This window comes from Ictalurus punctatus, chromosome 17 (assembly GCF_001660625.3).
Source record: "Ictalurus punctatus breed USDA103 chromosome 17, Coco_2.0, whole genome shotgun sequence".
In the NCBI taxonomy this organism is placed as follows: domain Eukaryota; kingdom Metazoa; phylum Chordata; class Actinopteri; order Siluriformes; family Ictaluridae; genus Ictalurus; species Ictalurus punctatus.
In genome coordinates this window covers 25,195,394-25,217,799 of record NC_030432.2, presented here as the reverse complement: position 1 = coordinate 25,217,799, position 22,406 = coordinate 25,195,394, and the positions used below count along the sequence as shown (strand labels likewise).

At 41.4% G+C, this 22,406-nt stretch overlaps 3 protein-coding genes across 4 annotated transcripts in view; all 3 read right to left on the bottom strand.

Annotated features, from left to right (window-relative positions):
- The window catches only part of LOC128635293 (zona pellucida sperm-binding protein 4-like), a 181,519-nt gene that overhangs the window by 45,798 nt on the left and 113,315 nt on the right, over positions 1–22,406 (bottom strand). The window lies entirely within an intron of this gene.
- LOC128635295 (tripartite motif-containing protein 16) lies at positions 1,711–8,063 on the bottom strand. 2 transcript variants are annotated; one of them, XM_053687448.1, is made up of 6 exons: positions 6,374–7,057; positions 6,029–6,241; positions 3,604–3,837; positions 3,256–3,415; positions 2,813–2,872; positions 1,711–2,715 (listed from the first exon to the last, which is right to left on the bottom strand). In XM_053687448.1, the coding sequence occupies exons 2-6, from the start codon at positions 6,128–6,130 to the stop codon at positions 2,183–2,185; spliced, it is 1,089 nt and encodes a 362-aa protein (XP_053543423.1). In that variant the 5' UTR covers positions 6,131–6,241; positions 6,374–7,057; the 3' UTR covers positions 1,711–2,182. The 2 variants fall into 2 exon arrangements, with proteins under 2 accessions (XP_053543423.1, XP_053543424.1); XM_053687449.1 differs by lacking the exons at positions 6,029–6,241; positions 6,374–7,057 and adding an exon at positions 7,880–8,063.
- Positions 14,006–20,661, bottom strand: LOC108278018 (tripartite motif-containing protein 16). Its single transcript, XM_017491137.3, has 6 exons — positions 19,900–20,661; positions 18,687–18,782; positions 18,043–18,276; positions 17,695–17,854; positions 17,253–17,312; positions 14,006–17,154 (listed from the first exon to the last, which is right to left on the bottom strand). The coding sequence occupies exons 1-6, from the start codon at positions 20,497–20,499 to the stop codon at positions 16,625–16,627; spliced, it is 1,680 nt and encodes a 559-aa protein (XP_017346626.2). The 5' UTR covers positions 20,500–20,661; the 3' UTR covers positions 14,006–16,624.

Here is a 22,406-nt window from a genome sequence, read left to right as displayed (position 1 = left end):
TCTCATCTAATTTGTTTGTTTAAAGCGGCGCTGGTGGCGCATGCATTGAGGCGAGTTGGCGCCGGAGATCACATTCAGTGATCGCAACAGTTAGCCGGTGGCTGAATGATATGTGTATGTATGTCGATATATAATGTGTATGTCAAGCCGCAGTACCTGTGAGTAATCATACAACTTCGCGTCTAGTGTTTGTTCAACCCAATGGCATGTACACCTCCCTTTTTCACATTGGGACTTGGTAGATTTTAGTTGACACTGCAATCTTTGTGTTAAGGTGAGAGTGGGGAGTCGAGCATTTAAATCCACTCTAAGGCAAATCCCTAGCTGAAGATGCTACATGTGACGCCGCTGCTGTTTTGTTTCACCTGATCTGTTTTGCTTGATAGGTTTCTTGCTTTATCTCATTGTTTTGCTTCCTCATTTTATTTATTGTCTTGCTTTGTCTAGTATTGTTTGTTGTGCTAGTGTCTGTTTTGTTGACTTTAGTTTTGGATGTATGTTTGGCTTATATTCTGCAACCACACATAGTCTGAGAGGCTAAGTGGTAAATTTGTGTTTTCCAGCCTCAAACCTGTTTCAGGTTTGTTGTTCCACACAACCACCTTAATATTGAGAGAGTGTATGTAAAGCCTTACTGGCTCCATGCTATATTTTTCATTTTATTTACTGTTCACCATAATTTTGATCCTGCTTAAGTGCTGTTAACTGCCTCTATTTCATGTGGTGGTATCAGTGGGCCTAAGTGATCTAGCCACCACCCCACGGTGTCTGTAATATTTGTCTTTCTTTGTTTATTGTTTAGTGTTTGTGTAATTTTGGGTTAACCAGTGTCTTCTTTCTCTCCATGAAAAAGTGAGTCTTTGTGGGACAGGGGAGGCTAGCTGCATTTATTCGGTGGTGTGTGCTTCACAGCATGCTCAGTGTGCCAACACAACAACCCCCTTATGGTTTAGGTAGTGTTTGATGGTTTTGGTGTGAATTAAGGTGGGTTTAGATGACCTCCCGAGCTGTAGCTGGCCTGCCTTGTTCCCACCAAGCCTGGGCCTGGAGAAGTGCTCAGTTTTAAAAATCCTTATTGTGCTTCATGGGAGAGTGATTCTATATTTGTATATTAAGTTTTAATGATGTTTAAGTGTCATAATAAAATCTTTTATATTCATACTCGTGTCTCACTCTCATGTTCCTTGTCAAGATTGGTGAAACTTGTGTGCCTTTATTTGGGAGCATTTCCCTGGTTCTCCCCCAGGGTGGCGTAGTTGGATTTACTAAATTTGGGATTAACGTTTCCCTCCACTTGGGAATGCCACACTAGCATGAACTAGCATGTTTTAGCACATTGCTAGCATGAATAAGTATATTGCTAGCATTTTTAAGTACATAGCTATAATTATTTAACATGTTGCTAGCATGAATTTATACTTCTGGAGCTAGACAGCATTCCAGTACTTTCATAGCTGGATAGATTGAGACACAGATAGTTATATCTATATCTAAATCATGCTAGCAGTGTGTTAAAACATGCATTAGTCTATATACATATAAAACCAACTTTACCGCCATGTCTTTTTCACTTTATTCTCCTAATCTTCATTTTTTATTTATTTTTACATGGAACTAAAACACTGTCATAATGTAAATATTTATTCAAAACATAATAATAATGTTGAACTGTTACTGTGTCGGCGATTTGTTCGATGCCTGGTTGGATTAACGCACTCTCCTCACATACCGTTGATATGAAAGTCCTTTATTTTCTTGACAGGAAAAAAATAATGAACGAAAACTTGTTAAAAATTAAACCTTGCTGTTAAACTTAACGTAAAATTACTTGTGCTGAAATGCCGTGCAGGAGCATGGTCAAAAAAGGTGTACTTCCCAGCTCTCCATTTCCGTGTGTCCTGTCAGAAGTTTAATTTACGTCATATATAGTCCTCTTGCACCACATGTAACCCACGACCTTGATACATACACAGCACCAAACTTTACAAAAATGTAACACAATCCCAAATAATAGATTACGCTAGCTGGTTGCTGCATCAAACAACCCCAAATTCCAACTCTACAATAACAAATTGCAAAATGGCTGTAACAGTTTCTACACACAAAAGTGACATTCTAACTCGGGGTGAAAATAAATCTAACACCTCAGTTATAATTTTAGTAAAAAAATTTTACCAACATTTCATTTCAGATCACAGAACCTCACAGTCGAGTCAGAACTCCACATCCTGAACCCAGCGTATAGAGGCTGAGTGAATGTGGTGTGGACTCTGTGGAGGAGCTTCATCGGGTCAGAGACGCTGTAGAAGGATAGAGTTCCTGCACTGTGATCCACATACACTCCTATTCTGGAGGACGCTGGACCTTGGAGATCAGTCTGAATGCCGTTGTTCCAGAAACAGACAGAGGAAGAAGAACACCACAGACTCCAGGACTGACTGTTGCATCCAAACCCACACTCTTTACCCCGTCCTTTCCTGCTGATCTCTTTATATGAGACTGATATTTCCACACCATCATCCCCGCTCCACTCCACCTCCCAGTAACAGCGTCCACACACACTCTCCTTACACAACACCTGATACAAGGAGTCAAATCTCTCTGGATGATCAGAGTATCGCTGTTTTCTCTCATTGCTCTTCACCGCTCTGTTCTTCTCAGACAGAATGAGGTGATGATGTACTGTGTTGGGATCCAGAGTCAGATAACAGAAATCTAAAACAATAAAATGCCAGCAGGTTAGATATTAATCACAGAATTTATAGTGTGTGTGTGTGTGTGTGTGTGTGTGTGTGTGTGTGTGTGCACCTACACTGCAGAAAATCTTCTCTGTAATCTGATTCTGAGAGTAAAATCATCTGAACTGCTGCAACTGTGGAGACACAGAGACAACATGGAGATGGAAAAATGAGGTGGAAACAGTTTAAAGCATGAAAAATGAAAAATGAGATTTAATTTAAATTAGATTAGATTAGACTTCGTTGCTCCTAGTCAGACTCGTCTCCATGGAGTTCTACTGGATTTAGAGCTTCATCAAGTTATTGGTCAAAAGTGTCCCAACACTGTGCAGCGTTTGAATGTAAGAATCAGCGACACCTCAAAACTTTAAACCACGAGAACAAGCAAACACTTTTCCCAGGTGAAGCTCTGACAATATGTGTGTTTTATTTTCTCATGGACTTTATGTAGGAATTAAGGCCTCAGTTCTTATCTAATCTTCATAATATTTGTTATGACAAATGTTTGCTTGTTTACCTTGTGGACGGATTTTGTTGAATTCCTCCTCACAGATTTCCTCCACTCGTTTTTTCAGATCTGAGAGAGATTTCCTCACTCCATCAAATGAGAGATGTTGATTGACAGTGAAGCTGGGTGAGTCCTCAGATCCAGGAGAAACACAGAGAGACGGGAAACTCTACAGAGAGGAAACACATAATAGAGAAGGAGAAAAGTGAAGGAGAGGAACGAATGAATCTCAGACTGAATCAGACCAAACACACACTTGTGATCTCAGACAGGAACATTTACTGTTGCAGTAATGAGCTTTTAGGAGGAAACTTTGTGAGGAACAGCGCCCTCTGTAGATCAGACAGTGAGTGTTACCTGGAGGAAGTGGATGTGATCGTGTGTGTGTGAAAGCTGCTCCAGCTCAGTGACTCTCCTCTTAAGATCAGCAATCTCCTGCTCCAGTTGCTTCAGGAGTCGTTCAGCTCGACTCAGTTCAGCTTTTTCCTGAGCTCTGATCTGCAACTTCATCTCCGAGCGCTTTTTCTCCATGGAGCTGATCATCTCAGTAAAGATCCTCTCACTCTCATCTACTGCTACCTGTGATCGCATCTGTTAGAACATTCAGACTCATCTTAAAATGAATTCAACTCACTTTTTTTCTACACACAATATTCCACAATGAGAAACCAAAAACAGGTTTTTGGAATGTTTCTTCAATTTATTAAAAATAAAAGTCTTAAACATCATTCTCAAATGGAAGAAGTTTGGAACCACCAACCGTCTTCCTAGATCTGGCTGCCCAGACAAACTAAGCTATTGCAGGCCCTAATTAAGGTCCTTGGTCACACAGGTAACCAGGAACCCAGTGGCCACTTTGAAGGAGATCAAGAATCAGGTCTGCGAGAACCTTACAGAAGGACAGAGGGAAGCCATTCCACACTAAAACATTCATTAGAGTCCACTTGAACTTTGCCTGAACAACTCTCAGTCCATGAGAAGCAAGATCCTCTGAAGATAAAACTATTTGGCCACAATTCCTAGCAGTAGGTATGGAGGAAACCAAGCATTGAGCATCACCTAATTACATTTACATTTATTCACTTGGCAGACGCTTTTATCCAAAGCAACTTACAAATGAGAAAAATACAAGCAAAGCGATATATCAAGCAGAGAAAAATACAAGTAGTGCTACCATATAAGATCTTTAATTGAGTTCCAGAAGAACAAAGTGCACAGAATAAAGGTGTAAGTGCAATTTTTTTAAATTTACTATAGTTGGTTAGGTGTTGACGGAAGAGGTGGGTCTTTAGCTGTTTTTTGAAGATGGTGAGCGATTCTGCGGTCCGGATTGAGAATGGAAGTTCATTCCACCACTGAGGGACAGTTAGTGTGAAGGTTCTGGAAAGGGACCTTGCGCCACGCTGAGTGGGAACTACTAAACGTCACTCGCTAATCGATCGCAGATTGCGAGAGGGAACGTAGGCCTTCAGGAGAGAGTTGAGGTAGGAGGGTGCTGTTCCTGACAAGGTCTTTTAGTGAGCATCAAGCCTAGAATTTCATGCGGGCAGCTACAGGAAGCCAGTGGAGAGAGATGAAGAGGGGTGTGACATGGGTTCTCTTGGGCTGGTTGGAGACGAGGCACGCTGCAGCATTCTGAATCATCTGAAGGGGTTTGATGGAGTTGGCTGGGAGGCCTGAAAGCAGTGAGTTGCAGTACTCCAATTTAGAGATAACAAGAGCCTGGACTAGTATCTGTGTAGCCTGTTCGGTGAGGTAGGGTCGGATTTTCTTGATGTTGTACAGGATGAACCTACAGGACCTTGCAGTTGTTAAGATGTGGTCTGTAAAGGTCAAGCTGTCAAGAATTACCCCAAGGTTCCTGGCCGTCCTGGTTGGCATGAGTGTGAGTGAGCTGAGCTGCACAGTGATGTTGTGGTTGATTGAGAGATAGGCTGAGATGACGAGAAGCTCAGATTTTGCCAGGTTAAGTTTAAGATGGTTTTCCTTCATCCAGACCGAGATGTCCGAAAGGCAAGCAGAGATGCGTGCAGAGACGGATGGATCGTCAGGCTGGAAGGACAAATGGAGCTGGGTGTCATCAGCATAGCAATGATATGAGAAGCCATGAGACTCAATCACCTGTCCTAGAGATGTGGTGTAGATAGAAAAGAGGAGTGGACCCAGAACTGACCCCTGTGGAACGCCAGTTGTGAGTTGCTGAGTTTCAGAAATACCTCCCCTCCATGATACATTGAAGGATCTGTCTGAGAGGTAGGATTCCACCCAGCGCAGAGCCGTTCCAGTGATGCTCAGGTTGGAGAGAGTTGACAGGAGGATCTGATGGTTCACAGTGTTGAAAACAGCAGAGAGGTCAAGTAGGATGAGGACAGATGATCTAGAGGTTGCTCTTGCTAGTCATAAGGCTTCAGTGACGGAAAGCAGAGCAGTCTCCGTGGAGTGGTTGTTCTTGAAGCCAGACTGCTTAGAGTTGCTTAAAAACGGCTCTATCAAGAGTTTTGGAAAGAAAAGGAAGGAGGGAAACAGGCCTATGATGTGAGGGTGGAACATAGCATGTCTGTTGCAGTGTTTAAGTCAAGTGAGGAGAAGTGGCTATCAGAGGGAAGTAAGGTTGTGACAACGGAGGAGAAATGTGAGAGGGAGAGGGAGCAAAGATTGCGACGAAAAGAAATAGAGGGAGGAGACAGTGAAGGGGGTGAGGGGAGAGAAACAAAGAACTGGATAAAGAAATGGTCAGAGGTGTGGAGAGGAGTAATGAGAAGATTATGTGTGGTGCAAATACGTGTGAGGATGAGGTCAAGCTGTTTGCCGGCTTTGTGGGTTGCTGGTGTGATGAACTGGTTGAGGTCAAATGTGGGAAGGAGAGCAAGAAAGTCAGCTGCATGTGGCTTGTCTAGATGAATGTTGAAGTCACCAAGGATCAGAAGCGGAGTTCCATCATCCGGGAGGGTGGACAGTAGCGTGTCAAATTCATCGATGAACTTCCCCAGTTGACCTGGAGGACGGTAAACAACAAGAAAGTGCATTTTGGCAGGGTCAGTGACTGTAACAGCATGAAATTCAAAGGAAGTGTATGAGCAAGAGGGAGAAAGACAAGTAAATTTCCATGTTTTGGAGAGAAGCAGACCTGTACCACCCCCTCGTCTGTTGGGACGTGAGGTATGGGAGAAGTTGAAGTTGGAGGCCAGGGCAGCGGGTGTGGCAGTGTTCGCAGCATGGATCCAGGTCTCAGTCAGAGCCAGCACACTGAGGTTGGAGTGGGTTGCAAATGTAGGAATGAAATCTGCCTTGTTGACAGCAGATTGGCAGTTCCAAAGTCCGATTGAGAATGAGATGGAACCTGCAGAGGCTGCGTTCAGAGCATGTAAGTTGTCCAAGTTGCATATGTTTCTGGGAGAATGCCATGGTCTGTGCCTGTGGCAAATAACAGGGATATACTGATGACACATGTTAGTGTGTGTAAACAGGTAACAGCAAGAGGAATAAAGGGAGAAAAAAGTATATTTAGCAGCACATGTGGTGTCTTGTGGTGTCCTTGCTCGGTGGACTCGCACAGGTAGACTCGCAGGTCTTTACACGAGCTCGGTCACGACAAGGGCTGACGCTTCCGCCTCCGCGTTTCTTAATTAATAAATACTGATGTGTTTCAGCTGAGCACGCCTCTTTAATTAGCAACACAAAGAGTAGTCGCATGAACAAGCGACTCCCGACCGAAACCGAATCTGAATACTGGAATTTGCTTTAATCTAGCAACGGGTATACAGCTCGTAGCAACAAGGAAGCACAGTTACAGCTTCTATCTGACAATCGGTGCTAAAACTAGTTTCAACTAAAAAATCCAGAAAGAAACACTTACCAGTTCCTGTTCGCCTGGGTCAATAATCACTTTTGCTGTAGTTACAACTGGCAGGCACACTAATATAGTCCTTACAAGTGCTGAGCACGCCTCTTTAATTAGCAACACAAAGAGTAGTCGCGTGAACGAGCGACTCCCGACCGAAACCGAATCTGAATACTGGAATTAATACAATTTTTTTAGAGGGAAGGATGGATGCAGAAAAATATTGAGCAATCCTAAGTGAAAACTATTTCCAGAGTGCACAAGATCTCAGGCTGGGTGATGGTTTACATATCAATAGGACAATGACCCGAAGCGTACCACCAAGTAAACACAGGAGTGGCTTCAGGATAACTCAATGAAAGTCCTGGAGTGTCCCAACCACAGTCTGGAACTGAATCCAATAGAGCATCTCTGGAGAGACCTGAAAATGGCTGTGAAGAACGGGAGAAATCAAAAAGAACAGGAGAAACGTCCCAAGAAGATTTTAGGCTACCAATGCTGCCAAAAGTGCTTTAACCAAATATTAAGTGAAAGATTTAAATGTTAATAGAAAGTAGATGAATGAATTTTTAAAAAATATTTACAAAACATTCCAAAAAGCTGTTTAAGTTTTGTAAGTGTGTTTTTTGTAAGTGTGGAGTATTGTGTGTAGATTGATGAGACTCCATTTGTCTGAAACATACAGAAACTTTTCATATGCACTTATTTTGTGTGTGAGTGAGTGAGTGTGTGTGTGTGTGTGTGTGTGTGTGTGTGTGTGTGTGTGTGTGTGTGTGTGTGTTCACTCTTCACCTTAATAGTGTCCACAGTCTGTTTCAGCTCCTGCACCTTCTCCTGCTTCTCCTGGATCTTCTGCTGGGATTTCATCTGCTCCTCCTGTAGCTCATTCTGAGTCCACAAAAATACATATTTTGTCTGCACTTTTGCATGAAGCGTTCTGGTTTTGTGTGAAAATTGTTGCTGGCAGTGTCAGTTCAACTCAGCGAACTCCATTACCGAGACATCACTTCCCAGAACACATGCACCGTATCACATTCACAGTCAACAGATTTTTTAATCATACACACCTCTTCAGTCACCTTTTTATATGGACTCTCACCAAGGACTCAGTGCAAAATATACACTCAGTTTCTTTGTTCATCTGGCATTTCCAAGCCTGTTATCGTCTGCCATCGCTACTCTGGTTTTCATTCTCTGCCTTTGCTTAGTATATCCTGTTTGTTGACTGCCTGACCTAAGCCAGTTTCTGACCCTGATGTCATCTTCTGTTTTTATATTTGTCTGCCTGCATTTCATTAAAAGACATTTAACTGCAATTACATCCATCTCAGCCTCGTCTTATATAACAGGGAGAAATAAGATTGTTATTACAGAAACATTACGAGGTTGTATAGCAATATTTTCCGTGCTGAAATACACAATGAATCCATAAAGACCATGCCTAATTCCTCCTTGTTCTTCTTTCTGATTTACTTCCTATGAATCCCAATCCGTATCTTTCTCTACAGGTGAAGTTTCCACATTATAGGGTTGTGCGTTAACTAATCGTAATGCAAACACTTAATGTGAAACCAAATATCTTTGCAAGTTACCCATGCCATGGGCACTGACCCCCCCCCCCCCCCCCCCCATACCATGACAGACGCTGGCGTTTGGACCTGACACTGATAACAGCTTGGATGGTCCCTTTCCTCTTTGGCCCGGAGAACACAACGGCTGTTTTGTCCAAAAACTATTTGATACGTCGACTCACCGAACCACAAAACACGATTCCACTGTGCTACTGTTCATCTCAGATGAGACCGAGCCCAGAGAAGTGGGTGGAGCTTCTGGACAGTGTTGATGTATGGCTTCTGCTTTGCATCTGTGGGTGCAGTGGTGAATGATTTTGACTAACAAAGTATTCCCGAGCCCATGTCAGGATCTCCATTACAGACTCATGCCATTTTTAAGACAGTGACATCTGAGGAATCGGAGATCACGCGCATTCAGAAGCGGTTTTCGGCCTCGCACCGAGATTTGACTGGATTCCTTGAATCTTTTAATTATATTGTACACTGTAGAAGGTGAAACACCCCAAATCCTACCGATTTGTCTTTGGGGAATGTTCTTCTCAACGTGTTGGATTATTCACTGATGCATCATTTGACAGATCAGCGAGACTCGGCCTAGAAGGACTAGGCCTTTTTTTTTTTTGGAGGCTCCTTATATACTATGATTAGACGATCGCCACACCTGTTTCACATCACCTTCTTATTTCAACTTTCACATCGCTATTAGTCCTAAATTGCCCCTGTCCTAACTTTTGTGGAATGTGTTGCATGCTTCAATTACAAAATAAATGTTTACCTTCAAAAAACTATGCAGTTGATTAGGTAAAACATCAAATACCTTGTCTTTATACGTTTTTTGTTTAAATACAATTCAAAATACATTTACAAATCACACCTCTTTGTTTTTATTAGCATTTTCCATACTGTCCCAACTTTTTTGGAATTGGGGTTGTAATATTGGATCATTTTCCTTAATAAATAAATGATCAAGTATAATATTTTTTGTTTCGTTTGTTTAATTGGGTTCTTTTTGTCTACTTTTAGGACATGTGTAAAATCTAATGATGTTTTAGGTCATATTTATGCAGATATGTAGAAAATTCTACTGCGTATGGAGCTCCGTAGCCGCAGACTGGTCAGAGTGCCCATGCTGACCCCAGACCACTGCCGAATGCACTTACAATGGGCGCGTGAGCATTAGATATGGACCATAGAGCAATGGAAGAAGGTGGCTTGGTTTGATAAATCCTGATCATGTGCATGGCCGGGTACGTATACGTCATATACCCTGGAAAAGAGATGGCACCAGGATACACTATGGAAAGAAGCAAAGCTGGCAGAGGCAGTGTGATGCTCTGGGGAATGTTCTGCTGGGAAACCTTGGGTCCTGGCATTCATGTGGATGTTACTTTGACACGTACCCTACCTAAACATTGTTGCAGACTAAGTACACCCCTTCATGGTAATGGTACTAATAGCAGTGTCCACTTTCAGGATAATGCTCCCTGCCACACCGCAAAAATTGTTCAGGAACGGTTTGAGGAACATGACAGTTTTCAAGGTGTTTACTCGACCTCCAAATTCCCCAGATCTCACTCTGATCATGCATCTGTGGGATGTGCTGGACAAACATGTCCGATCCATGGAGGCCCCAACTCGCAATGTTACAGGACTGCTGCTAAAGACTTGTTGCCAGATACCACAGCACACCTTCAGAGATCTTGTGGAGTCTGTGCCTCAACAGGCAGAACTGTTTTGCTGGTACAAGTGGGACCTAGACAATATTGGGTAGGATATTTTTAATGCTATATTTGATCACTATATAAATCCTAGAAAATAAAAGCTGAAATTCTAAACTTTCTTCTCATATGCATCTTTTGATGAATCTTCAGTCTACAGCAAAAACAAATGAATTGGCCTTGCTGTTCCAATAATTTCAGAGGGGACTGTATCTCAAGTCCATCTTCTATTAATCCCAACCCCACCCTCACACATTCCATCCTTCATCACTCACCCCAAAACCATCCTTGGAACATCCTAATCCAAAATACTAGCCAAGTCTTTTGCCAAAACTCTGAAACAAAGACTGAGCACATAAAGTCCTGCATGCTACTCTTAAGTAGTGTTGAGGTAATCTGAGGACATTTCACCCCATGCATCTTGAAGCACCTCCCACACATTGGTGACTGCTTCTGCTCTAAATAGTTCTTGCATAGATTGGACTTGGATGATTGTTCTGTTGTAGGGTTAGGGTTGGGTATGACATGGCTTTGCACAATGGAGTGATAGCCTTCCTTGTTCAAGATCCCTTTTGTCATGTATAAATCTCCCACTTTAGCACCAGGAAAGCACCCCAAGACTCCACTGTGCTTGACAGAAGGTGGTTTTTCTGTCTCACAATTTTGCTCTTTGAGGTGTTATAAACACCTCAAACTTAGATTCATCTGTCCATAACACCTGTTTCCAGTCTTCCTCTGTTCGATGTCTGTGTTCTTAATCTCTTCCTTTTATTAGCCAGTCTCAGACTATTCAATGAAGCTGCCAGTTGAGGACCTGTGAGACATCTGCTTCTCAAACTAGAGACTCTGATGTACTTGTCCTCAGAGGGACCTTCAGTTTCTTGGTCACCTCCTTGTCTAAAGCCCTTCTCTCTGTGTGCTCAGTCCCTTTCATTGTTAAATAGTACATGCAGATGAAAAGGTTTCTGTCACCACTTTTTTCCTCTAAACATCAAACATTCTCCCTGGTTGGTAGCTGTTGTGTGATGGGGAGAGCTGCCTGAGGGGTGGGAATTGGCCATGAATATGGGGGGAAAATATGGGGGGGAATAAAAAAAAAGAACAGTTGCTCCAACATTTATTTGTAATGAATAAAATAATAATTAAAGCTGCAAGCAACGTTTTCGGGGGACAAGCACTCAGACTGGTGAGATACACATTCACAGACACATTACAGGCATTGCAGAAGCAATCACAGGAAAGCAGAGCAATAACGAAAGGTAAAGGGATTCAAGAATTTTCCCTTTCAAAGGGAACTCCACTTTGCATTAGCTGAACGCTGTGGGAAGTGCCCTTGCACTTCTGAAGCTTGTGTAGCATCATGAAACGTTCACTAAAACCCAGCAAAAAGGTACCAGATACCAAAAAATTATCACATTTACATTTATTCACTTAGCAGACGCTTTTATCCAAAGCGACTTACAAATGAGAAAGATACAAGCAAAGCGATATATCAAGCAGAGAACAATACAAGAAGTGCTACCATACAAGATCTATTAATTGAATTCCAGAAGAAGCAAAGTGCAGAGTAGAAGTGTACGTGTATTTTTTTGTTATTTTGTTTTTATTATGAGTTGGTTAGGTGTTCATGGAAGAATCACATTTACCATTTAAATTTCAATGTCAATATGTCTGTAACAGGGTGTAAGACATTCAAGCAATTTACAAACATTGCTTTGAGCTTGAACTCTAATTCTTTAAAAGCCAACAGAGTTATGAAAAAACTACATAAAATGTGAAGCTCAGCGAGGACTGAAATACGAAATGATTTTATACTGTATATAATATATTTCCATCCAGTCGTGCACTGTACACGTCCGTTAACTGATGTATTGAGTAGATGTGAGTCTGATGGGACTAAACTAAGTGCACTACTGTATCAGTCTTGACCTCCCTAATGCACTGTATGAATTAGGTGAAAATTGGAGAACGCTGACTTTTTTCCCCAAAAAACACAAAGGCCCCTTACCATTTTTGCAGGAAAAAATGTATGTTCTCAGATCTTCACCAAATTTACATTTTGAACATTAAAACCAACACAGGAGTGCAAAGCCCTGTAAAGGGTAGTGAAAACTGCCTGACACATAATTGGTGACAACTACCAGCCAGTGAACATCTTCACCACAGAAGATGTCTGAGTAGAGCACGCAAAATCATCAGGGACTCCTCTCATCCTGGTCAGAAACTGTTCAACCTCCTTCCCTCCAGGAGAAGATACAGGAACATTCACACCAGAACCAGCTTCTTCCTCACAACCACCACCCTGCTGAACTCTACACTACACCTTCAGGCCACTGATGTTTTACTGCCTGTAATCATCCTGTAGCTCTATTCTATACTGTATATTTTGTATACTCTCTATATAATTGTAGATGTATAGTATATATCCTAGGTTATCTTTATACAGTGCCCTCCAGTAATATTGGCACCCTTGGTGGTAAATATGAGCAAAGAAGGCTGGGAAATTTTTCTTTTTTGTTTAACCTTTTGATATTTTGTTTTTAAAAAATTACAGAAACACTCTGCTCTCATGGATATCAAACAGTTACAAACAAAGCAAAAGAACTTTGTTAAATATAGGTGTGCAACAATTATTGGCACCCTTTTAGTCAATACTTTGTGCTACCTCCCTTTGCCAAGATAACAGCTCTGAGTCTTCTCCTATAACGCCTGATGAGGTTGGAGAATACATTGCAAGGGATCTGAGACCGTTCCTCCATCTACAGTTCACTACACAGGTTTTCTATGGGGTTCAGGTCAGGGGACTGGGATGGTCATGGCAGGACCTTGATTTTGTGGTCAGTAAACCATTTCTGTGTTGATTTTGATGTATGTTGTGGATCATGGTCCTGCAGGAAGATCCAACCACAGCCCATTTGAAGTTTTCTGGCAGAGGCAGTCAGGTTTTCATCTAATATCGGTTGATATTTGATAGAGTCCATGGTGCCATGTATCCTAACAAAATGTGTAACAGAAAGACAGCCCAAAAACATTAAAGAGTTAGAGTTGTACATTGTTGGAATGTGGCGAGTTTGTTCCAACGACTAAACTGGTACATTATAAAGAGGTACCCGGATCAGACCATATTAGTCACAGTGACGTACCAAATAACGTTCCAGCTGCGTAACTTTGTGATTCCCATATTCATCATGGTGACGTTATAGCATATAGTACGTTGTTGGAACGAGGCGAGTACGTCCCAACGACCATTGCCAGGAGTCTGATCATTTAATCCTTTCAATCACAACTGAAGAATATATGAGCAGCTGCTTACCTGTCTCCTGTGATAATTCTTCACCTCAACTCTACCTTTATTTCTAACATCTCTCACTCATTTGGTCAGGGGTAGATATGCGATTCTTGAGCCATTCCTTTATGGACAGCAAGTGAATTTGTTTACTTTGCAACCCATATAGCACTGACTTTCATTCCCTGCACTGACTATAATTCCCAATGCAATTATAATGGTGTTTGTTGTGGAATTTCTATTCGACCCATCATCTCAAAAATGTACTCATAGACACACTTGTGCCTCAAGTAACATCAAGCAACAATCAGCAACACATTTATAGTATTTATTCATCAGTATTGTCATTTTTTTCTAAACATACTAAGATAAATAAATAAAATAAATAAATGAAATAAAAATAAATGCAGAACAGAAAAATTAACTTCACAAATATTATCAGTTCATAAATAATTAAGCATATAAATTTATAAATTAGTGTAACCAAAGTAACATCAGGAAAGTGACGTGAATTAGTAATGTAATGTGGGCGGGGTTAACGGGCTGAGGTAAATTCGTTACCGTTAGCTTGGCTGGCTAAGTCATGATGGAGATCCTAAAAAATGTTTTAACAGCTGTGACAACTGTTTTCTTGTTTAAATCTTCAACAAGTTAACAATTTATTCAGGTACTAAATAACATAACTTCCGACATTTTTTTTTTAACTCGCGCGCTGCAAAATCTGACCGGAAGCAGTCCGTCATCCGGGTGTTTCTCTCCTACTGAGAATTCGGACATACCACCCCTCTGACGTACTGCTTTTTGCCTACTGTATAGTAGGGTAGTCCACCATTTCGGACACAGACAGAGAGTGATTCGTTCTGACTCGGGAGATTCACTAATCAATTCTGACTCTGGTAGGAACAGGAAACAGAATTGATTAGTTCATCTCCCAAGTCATTTCAGTCATGACCGAAAGGATGTTGTGTTTGTGTGGTCACAAAAATGAACCAATCTCTTTCTGAGAGACCACTTGTAGGACCAGAAGACACAATTGAATGGGGAATGAATCATGAAACAGAGAAGATCCTAAACCATAAATTAATCTAGAGATCCAAATAATACATGTATCGATTCAAAACGTGATGGATATTTATAACAGAGTCCAATAAATGTTAATCAAATCCAGGATGACTAGCAAGTGATACAATGTTCAGGTTTTTTAAAGTGTTAAAATGCTTATAAAAATCTAGTTTAAAACACGTTAAGTTTGTGAAAATGTCATCTTTGTATCAATGTTAGTTGGATTTTTATATGATTGTTCGATATGGATTACTATTCTGGATAAATGTGACTTTTACATCTTGAAAATTCGGGTTGGCGTCTACTTCCATCCTATGTTCCTCCCTCCACATCTGGAAACATCAATACAAGATCTTGGTTCTTTGTAGAACCTGAAAAGGTCGTTGTGGCACTAAGGGAAAAAAATGGTTCTCCACTAAAAGGTTATTTGTGGAACCAAAAAAGGTTTTTCTATGGCCTCGCTATGAAACACCCTGTTTGGTTCTTTGTGGCACTTTTTTTTAAGACTGCAGGAGGGGTTTGAGCCACTGATGAACAGATTCCTGGAGAAAATGTGACCTCTGTACATGCACAACACACATTCTTTCTTTTTGTAAGAACGTACTGAATAGTTGATTTGGCCACACCTAATGTTTTTGGGTTTGTTTAGATTTTTCAGCCTAATGATGGCTCGCTTCACTGGCAGTGACAGCTCTTTGGACTTCATATTGAGAGTCAACAAGAACAGATTCCAAATGCAAACGCCACACCTGAAATCAACTCTACACTTTTATCTGCGTACGTCTAAGTGAAATAATGAGGGAATAATGAGGGAATTATAAAAAGTGCTGTAATTCCTACACCTGAATTGGATGTAAATATCCTCAAATTAAAGAGGAAAGTCTGCACTTTGAGCTCATATTCATTATTTAATTTCATCTCTGATACACTGTAGTAGACAGCTAAAAGGTTCTGAATTCTTGTGTGTCAATGAGATATAGTAGTTACTTATTAATATATTTTTTAAAACTCCTGACCAGAAAATGGTTAAAGATATAAAATAAAACTAGATAGGTGAAGTTCATCATAATAAACTTTGATGTTGGCTTGAGAAAGAGAGTCTGAAATATAGACAGAGTGACAATCATTATAGAGTTGATTATAGATAGATAGATAGATAGACAGACAGACAGATTTGTGGTTGCTAGGGTGTTCTGGGTGGTTACTAGGCTGTTGCTAAGCAGTTGCTATGTTCTGGGTGGTTTAGCATGGATTGTCATGTTGGTAGCATATTTTAGTATGTTACTAGCATGAATTACCATGTTGCTACCATGAATTAGCATGTTTAAACAAACTGCTAAAATCAATTTGCATTGTGCTAGCATGAATTAGCATGTTTTATCACACTGCTAGCATGAATTACCATGTTGCTAGCATGAATTAGCATGCTGCTAGCATTTTTCAGCACATTGTTAGCATAATTTAGCATGTTGCTAGCATGAATTCATACTTTTGGACATGTACAGTGTTCCAATACCTTTAGAGCCGGATAGACAGATAGATAGACAGACAGACAGATAGATAGATATAGATAGAGAGACAGATAGAAAGAGATACAGATAGATAGATAGATGGATATAAAACCAACATTACCGCCATGACATTTTTACTTTATTCTCCTAATGTTCATTTTTTTTACGTGGCACTAAAACACCCTCATAATGTGTATAATTATTTATCTAAAACATTTTAATACTACTACTACTACTACTACTACTACTAATAATAATAATAATAATAATAATAATAATAATGTGGAACTGTTACAGTTTCTGCACACAAAAGTGTCATTCTAACTCGGAGAGAAAATAAATCTAACACCTCAGTTATAATTTTACTAAAAACTTTTACCAACATTTCATTTCAGATCACAGAACCTCACAGTCGAGTTAACACTCCACATACCAAACCCAGCGTATAGAGGCTGAGTGAATGTGGTGTGGACTCTGTGGAGGAGCTTCATCGTGTCAGAGATGCTGTAGAAGGACAGAGTTCCTGCACTGTGATCCACATACACTCCTATTCTGGAGGACGCTGGACCTTGGAGATCAGTCTTAATGTCGTTGTGCCAGAAAGAGACAGAGGAAGAAGCACACCGCAGACTCCAGGACTGACTGTTGAATCCAAACAAACTCTCTTTACCCCCTCCTTTCCTGCTGATCTCTTTATATGAGACTGATATGTACACACCATCACTGCTCCACTCCACCTCCCAGTAACAGCGTCCACACACACTCTCCTTACACAACACCTGATACAAGGAGTTAAATCTCTCTGGATGATCAGAGTATCGCTGTTTTCTCTCACTGTGCTTCACCGCTCTGTTCTTCTCAGACAGAATGAGGAGATGATTTACTGTGTTGGGATCCAGAGTCAGATAACAGAAATCTAAAACAATAAAATGTCCACAGGTTAGATATTAATCACAGGATTTATAATATTTGTGTGTGTGTGTGTGTATGAGTGTGTGTGTGTGTTACACCTACACTGCAGAAAATCTTCTCTGCTCTCTGGTTCTGAGAGTGAAATCATCTGAACTGCTGCAGCTGTGGAGACACAGAGACAAAATGGAGACGGGAAAATGAGGTGGAAACAGTTTAAAGCATGAAAATGAAAAATGAGATTTAATTGAAATTAGATTAGATTAGACTTCATTGCTCCTAGTCAGACACATCTCCATGGAGTTCTACTGGATTTAGAGCTTCATCAAGTTATTGGTCAAAAGTGTCCCAACACTGTGCAGCATTTGAATGTAAGAATCAGCGACACCTCAAAACCTTAAACCACGAGAACAAGCAAACACTTTTCCCAGGTGAAGCTCTGACAATATGTGTGTTTTATTTTCTCATGGACTTTATGTAGGAATTAAGGCCTCAGTTCTTATCTAATCTTCATAATATTTGTTATGACAAATGTTTGCTTGTTTACCTTGTGGACGGATTTTGTTGAATTCCTCCTCACAGATTTCCTCCACTCGTTTTTTCAGATCTGAGAGAGATTTCCTCACACCATCAAATGAGAGCTGTTGATGGACAGTGAAGCTGGGTGAGTCCTCAGATCCAGGAGAAACACAGAGAGACGGGAAACTCTACAGAGAGGAAACACATAATAGAGAAGGAGAAAAGTGAAGGAGAGGAACGAATGAATCTCAGACTGAATCAGACCAAACACACACTTGTGATCTCAGACAGGAACATTTATTGTTGCAGTAATGAGCTTTTAGGAGGAAACTTTGTGAGGAACAGCGCCCTCTGTAGATCAGACAGTGAGTGTTACCTGGAGGAAGTGGATGTGATCGTGTGTGTGTGAAAGCTGCTCCAGCTCAGTGACTCTCCTCTTAAGATCAGCAATCTCCTGCTCCAGTTGCTTCAGGAGTCGTTCAGCTCGACTCAGATCAGCTTTCTCCTGAGCTCTGATCATCTCCTTCACCTCCGAGCGCTTTTTCTCCATGGAGCTGATCATCTCAGTAAAGAACTTCTCACTCTCATCTAATGCTGCCTGTGAATGCATCTGTTACACACACACACACACACACACACACACACACACACACACACACACACACACACAATGAGAGATAGATTCTCCTTTATAAAGAGTAAAAAGAGACTCCCTTTAGACATCCATTTAGTGTATGTGCGTGTGTGTGTGTGTGTGTTTGTGTGTGTGTGTGTGTGTGTGTGTTTATATGTGTGTGTATTTATGTGTGTTTGTGTGTGTGTGTATGTGTGTTTGTGTATGTGTGTATGTGTGTGTGTGAGTGTGTATATGTGTGTGTGTGTATATGTGTGCATGTGTGTGTGTATGTGTGTGTGTGTGTGTGTATGTGTGTGTGTGTGTGTTTATGTGTGTGTGTGTGTGTGTGTGTGTGTGTGTTGTGTGTGTGTGTGTGTGTGTGTGTGTGTGTGTTGACTCCTCACCTTAATAGTGTCCACAGTCTGTTTCAGCTCCTGCACCTTCTCCTGCTTCTCCTGGATCCTCTGCTGGGATTTCATCTGCTCCTCCTGTAGCTCATTCTGAGACCAAATTCAATACATTTAATAGAAATAATGTTGTTTTTGTTACAGAAACATTAACAGAATTCAGCAGTATTCACTGTACTGAACTACACCATGAATCCACTCACATTCAGGCAGATTAAGGTCTCTTTTTTACCTGCAGAAAATTGAATTGGGGTTATGAAATAACTAAAAGCTGTGATAAACATCAGCCTGAAGCCTAGTTGTTCCTAATTGATGCAGTAGGTGGCAGTACAGCTACACAGCTCTAGGGTCCTGGGTTCAATCCTGGGCTTGGGTTACTGTCTGTGTGTCCTCCCCATGGTTGTGTGGGTTTCCTCTGGGTTCTCTGGTTTCCTCCTACTTCCCACAAAACATGCAGATATGTGAACCGGCTATATTAAATTGCCCCTAGGTGTGAATGAGTGTGAGAATGTGTATGCATTGTGCTCCAGGGTGGCCTATAGGGTGAATTCTCCTGCTTTGTGCCTGGTGTTACTAGGAGAAGTTCCAGATCCACGTCAACCCTGATCAGGACTCCTACATCCAGAACAACAGACACAGGGTTTTGGAAATGAATCCTAAAATACATCAGTTTACTTGGAGCTCTTTGGGTCCTGGTTATTTAGCACGAAGCAGAAGCCACCCAGAGGTCCAGCTCAAGTTCCCAGAGTTCTCCCCACGTTTTACAATTCCACAATCACTCTTCATGTCGTTTAGTTGAGGGTGTGTACTCACAAATGACAAATGAGACTTCAAACACGTTTTGCATTTTCCAGTCATGTTACACACTATGTAGTGTATCTCTCTCTCTCTCTCTCTCTCTATCTATATATGTATATATATATATATATATATATATATATATATATATATATATATATATATATATATATATATATATATATATAAAATGTATGCACTTTATCTGTAAAATGCTGTAAGAAGGTGGTTGGGTGTTGGCTGTTTAACGTACACTGCATGGTCTGATCTATTTAATACTTCCTTACCAACAACACTGACTTTTAATAAAAGTGAATGACAGTCATATAAATAATTAAACCAATTAAATAGAAATTAGATTATGAATAGATATATTTAGACATTTAAAAGAATAATGATGTCCAGTTCTCACCTGTTTTTCACTTCTTTCTGCTTTAGCTGAAACCGTATCATGGCCTCTGTGATCATCCATGAAACACAAGAAACAGATGAAGCTTTGGTCAGTACGACAGAAGATCTCGATCAGTTTGTCGTGCTGAGAGCAGATCTTCTCTTGGAGCTCTGCACAGTCTTCAACTAACTTGTGCTTCTTAAAGGCAGGAGACTGAAAGTGAGGTTTAAGATGATCTTCACAATAGGAGGCCAGACACACCAGACAGGACTTGGCGGCTTTGCGTTTTCTCCCGGTGCAGGAATCACACTCCACATCTCCAGGTCCAGCGTAACAGTGAGCAGGAGAAGCAGCGTGGAGTTCAGTCTTCTTCAGTTTCTCCACCACTTCAGCCATCATGTTGTTCCTGCGTAGAACAGGCCTTGGAGTGAAAGTCTCTCTACACTGGGGACAGCTGTAGACGCCCTTCACATCCTCCTGATCCCAGCAGCCATTAATACACACCTTACAGAAACTGTGTCCACAGGGAGTAGTCACTGGATCCTTCAGGAGATCCAGACACACTGGACAGCTGAACTGATCTACTGAAAGCTGATCTACTGAAATACTGGATTCTGCCATTTTCCTGCACTCACACACTGAGAGAGAGAGAGAGAGAGAGAGAGAGAGAGAGAGACTCTGAGTTTTCTGAGTTTCATTTTCTCTGAAATGAACTTCCTGGTTCTGTGTGTGTGTATTGAGCGACAGGTAGAGTGGACATGAGAGAATGGGCAGACAGACAGAGTGGGCGTGAGAGAATGGGCAGACAGACAGAGTGGGCGTGGCTTTAAAGAGAGCGTTTAGGCTTTTAAGGAAAAGTGTAGCCTTACAGCAGGAGATTCTTTCTGATTTAAACTGTCCCATTCATTGAAATCTGATGTGATTTTGTTGTGTATTTGAATGTAGTTTTATATAATCACTGAAATATTACATTTTCACCATTCTGACCCTTTACTCAGTACATTATGTTTTTGTAGGTGTGATGCTACAAGCTTGGCACACCTGGATTAAAGGATCTTCTCTGTTTGATGTCTGCAGTGCCTTTCAGCATCTGTCATGTGGGTTTGGGAGTGTCGCTGTACTGCTGTTTTCAGGTCTCACCAGAGATGTTCATTTGGATTCATATCCAGGCTCTGGCTAGGCCACTCAAGAACATTCACACACCTACTGTATATCAGCACATTGTATTGGCTGTGTTTTGAGTCACTGTCATGTTGGAAGGTAAAAATGCACTCCATCAGGTTCACGTACATCGACCTGAAGGACACTTATTTCCACATACGAATTTATCCACACCACAGGAAATTCTTGAGGTTTGCAATCCATGGTGTGACATGCAAATATTTGTTCTTCCTTTCAGCTTGTCTCTCAGCCCGAGAGTGTTCGGCAACTGCACAGAAGCGGCTCTATCTCCACTCAGAGAAAAAGACATCGCTACATATATAGACGACTGGCTATTGACAGCTCAGTCAGAGCACAAGCGAGAGAGCACCAGAAACTGGGTTTAGAATTAAACCCCGAAAAGAGTGTGTTGATCCCCACACAGTTAATATCATTTCTGGGACTGTCACTGAATTCGGTGACATTCAGAGCACGACTGTCAGAGGAGAGAGTGAGAAAAATTCTCAATGCCTGGCTGAGTTTCGGAGGGAAAACAGCATTTCCTTCCGCACATGCCTCAGGCTGTTAGGGCTGATGGCTTCAGCACTGATAGTCATTCCCCAAGGTCAGTTATTCATGAGAGAGGTCCAACACTGGGTAGCCTCTCTGAGGCTAGATCCATTAGGGCACTCTCGGAGGAGAGTAAGAGTGATGTCAGCAGCAGTGCTGGCACTGCGCCAGTGGAGATACCCCTTCTTTTTGACTCAGTGGTACCCATGGGTCTTGTTCAGGCCAGAAAAGTCATTAAGTCATATATGGCTTATATCTTCTATCTCCACATAGTGAGAGAGGAGGGATTGATATAATACTAATGATTCCACGTTGGTCAGGGAAATACTGGCTGGCGGAGATCATATATATTCTCTACGAGGAGTCGTGGTCTCTTCCGATACACAGACCTGTTGTCGAAGAGCATTTGGCACTATGGGCCTTGCCTGTGAGCGGTTCAATTCGATCTGGGCTGCCTGATAGTGTCATCAGAGAAATACAGAACACTAGAGCCTCTTCTACTAGGTCACGAAATTGAATGTAAATGGGGCGTGTTTGAGCGATGGTGCAAGCTAAGCATGAGATTCCCTTTCTATGTTCGGTGGCACTGATACTATGTTTTCTACAAGAGTCGATAGTTCATCGGAAAGTGTTTTCGACCATAGAAGTGTTTCTGGATGCTAGTTTGGCATGCCACATAGGCTTTGATGGTAAGAGAGTGGGACAGCACCCTTTAGTATGCCACTTTATGAAGGCGTGTGGCGTGCTTTGCCAGTCTCGAAACCGTTTTCTCCTTCACGGGATTTAATTTTGGTATGTGAGGGACATTACTAATTTTT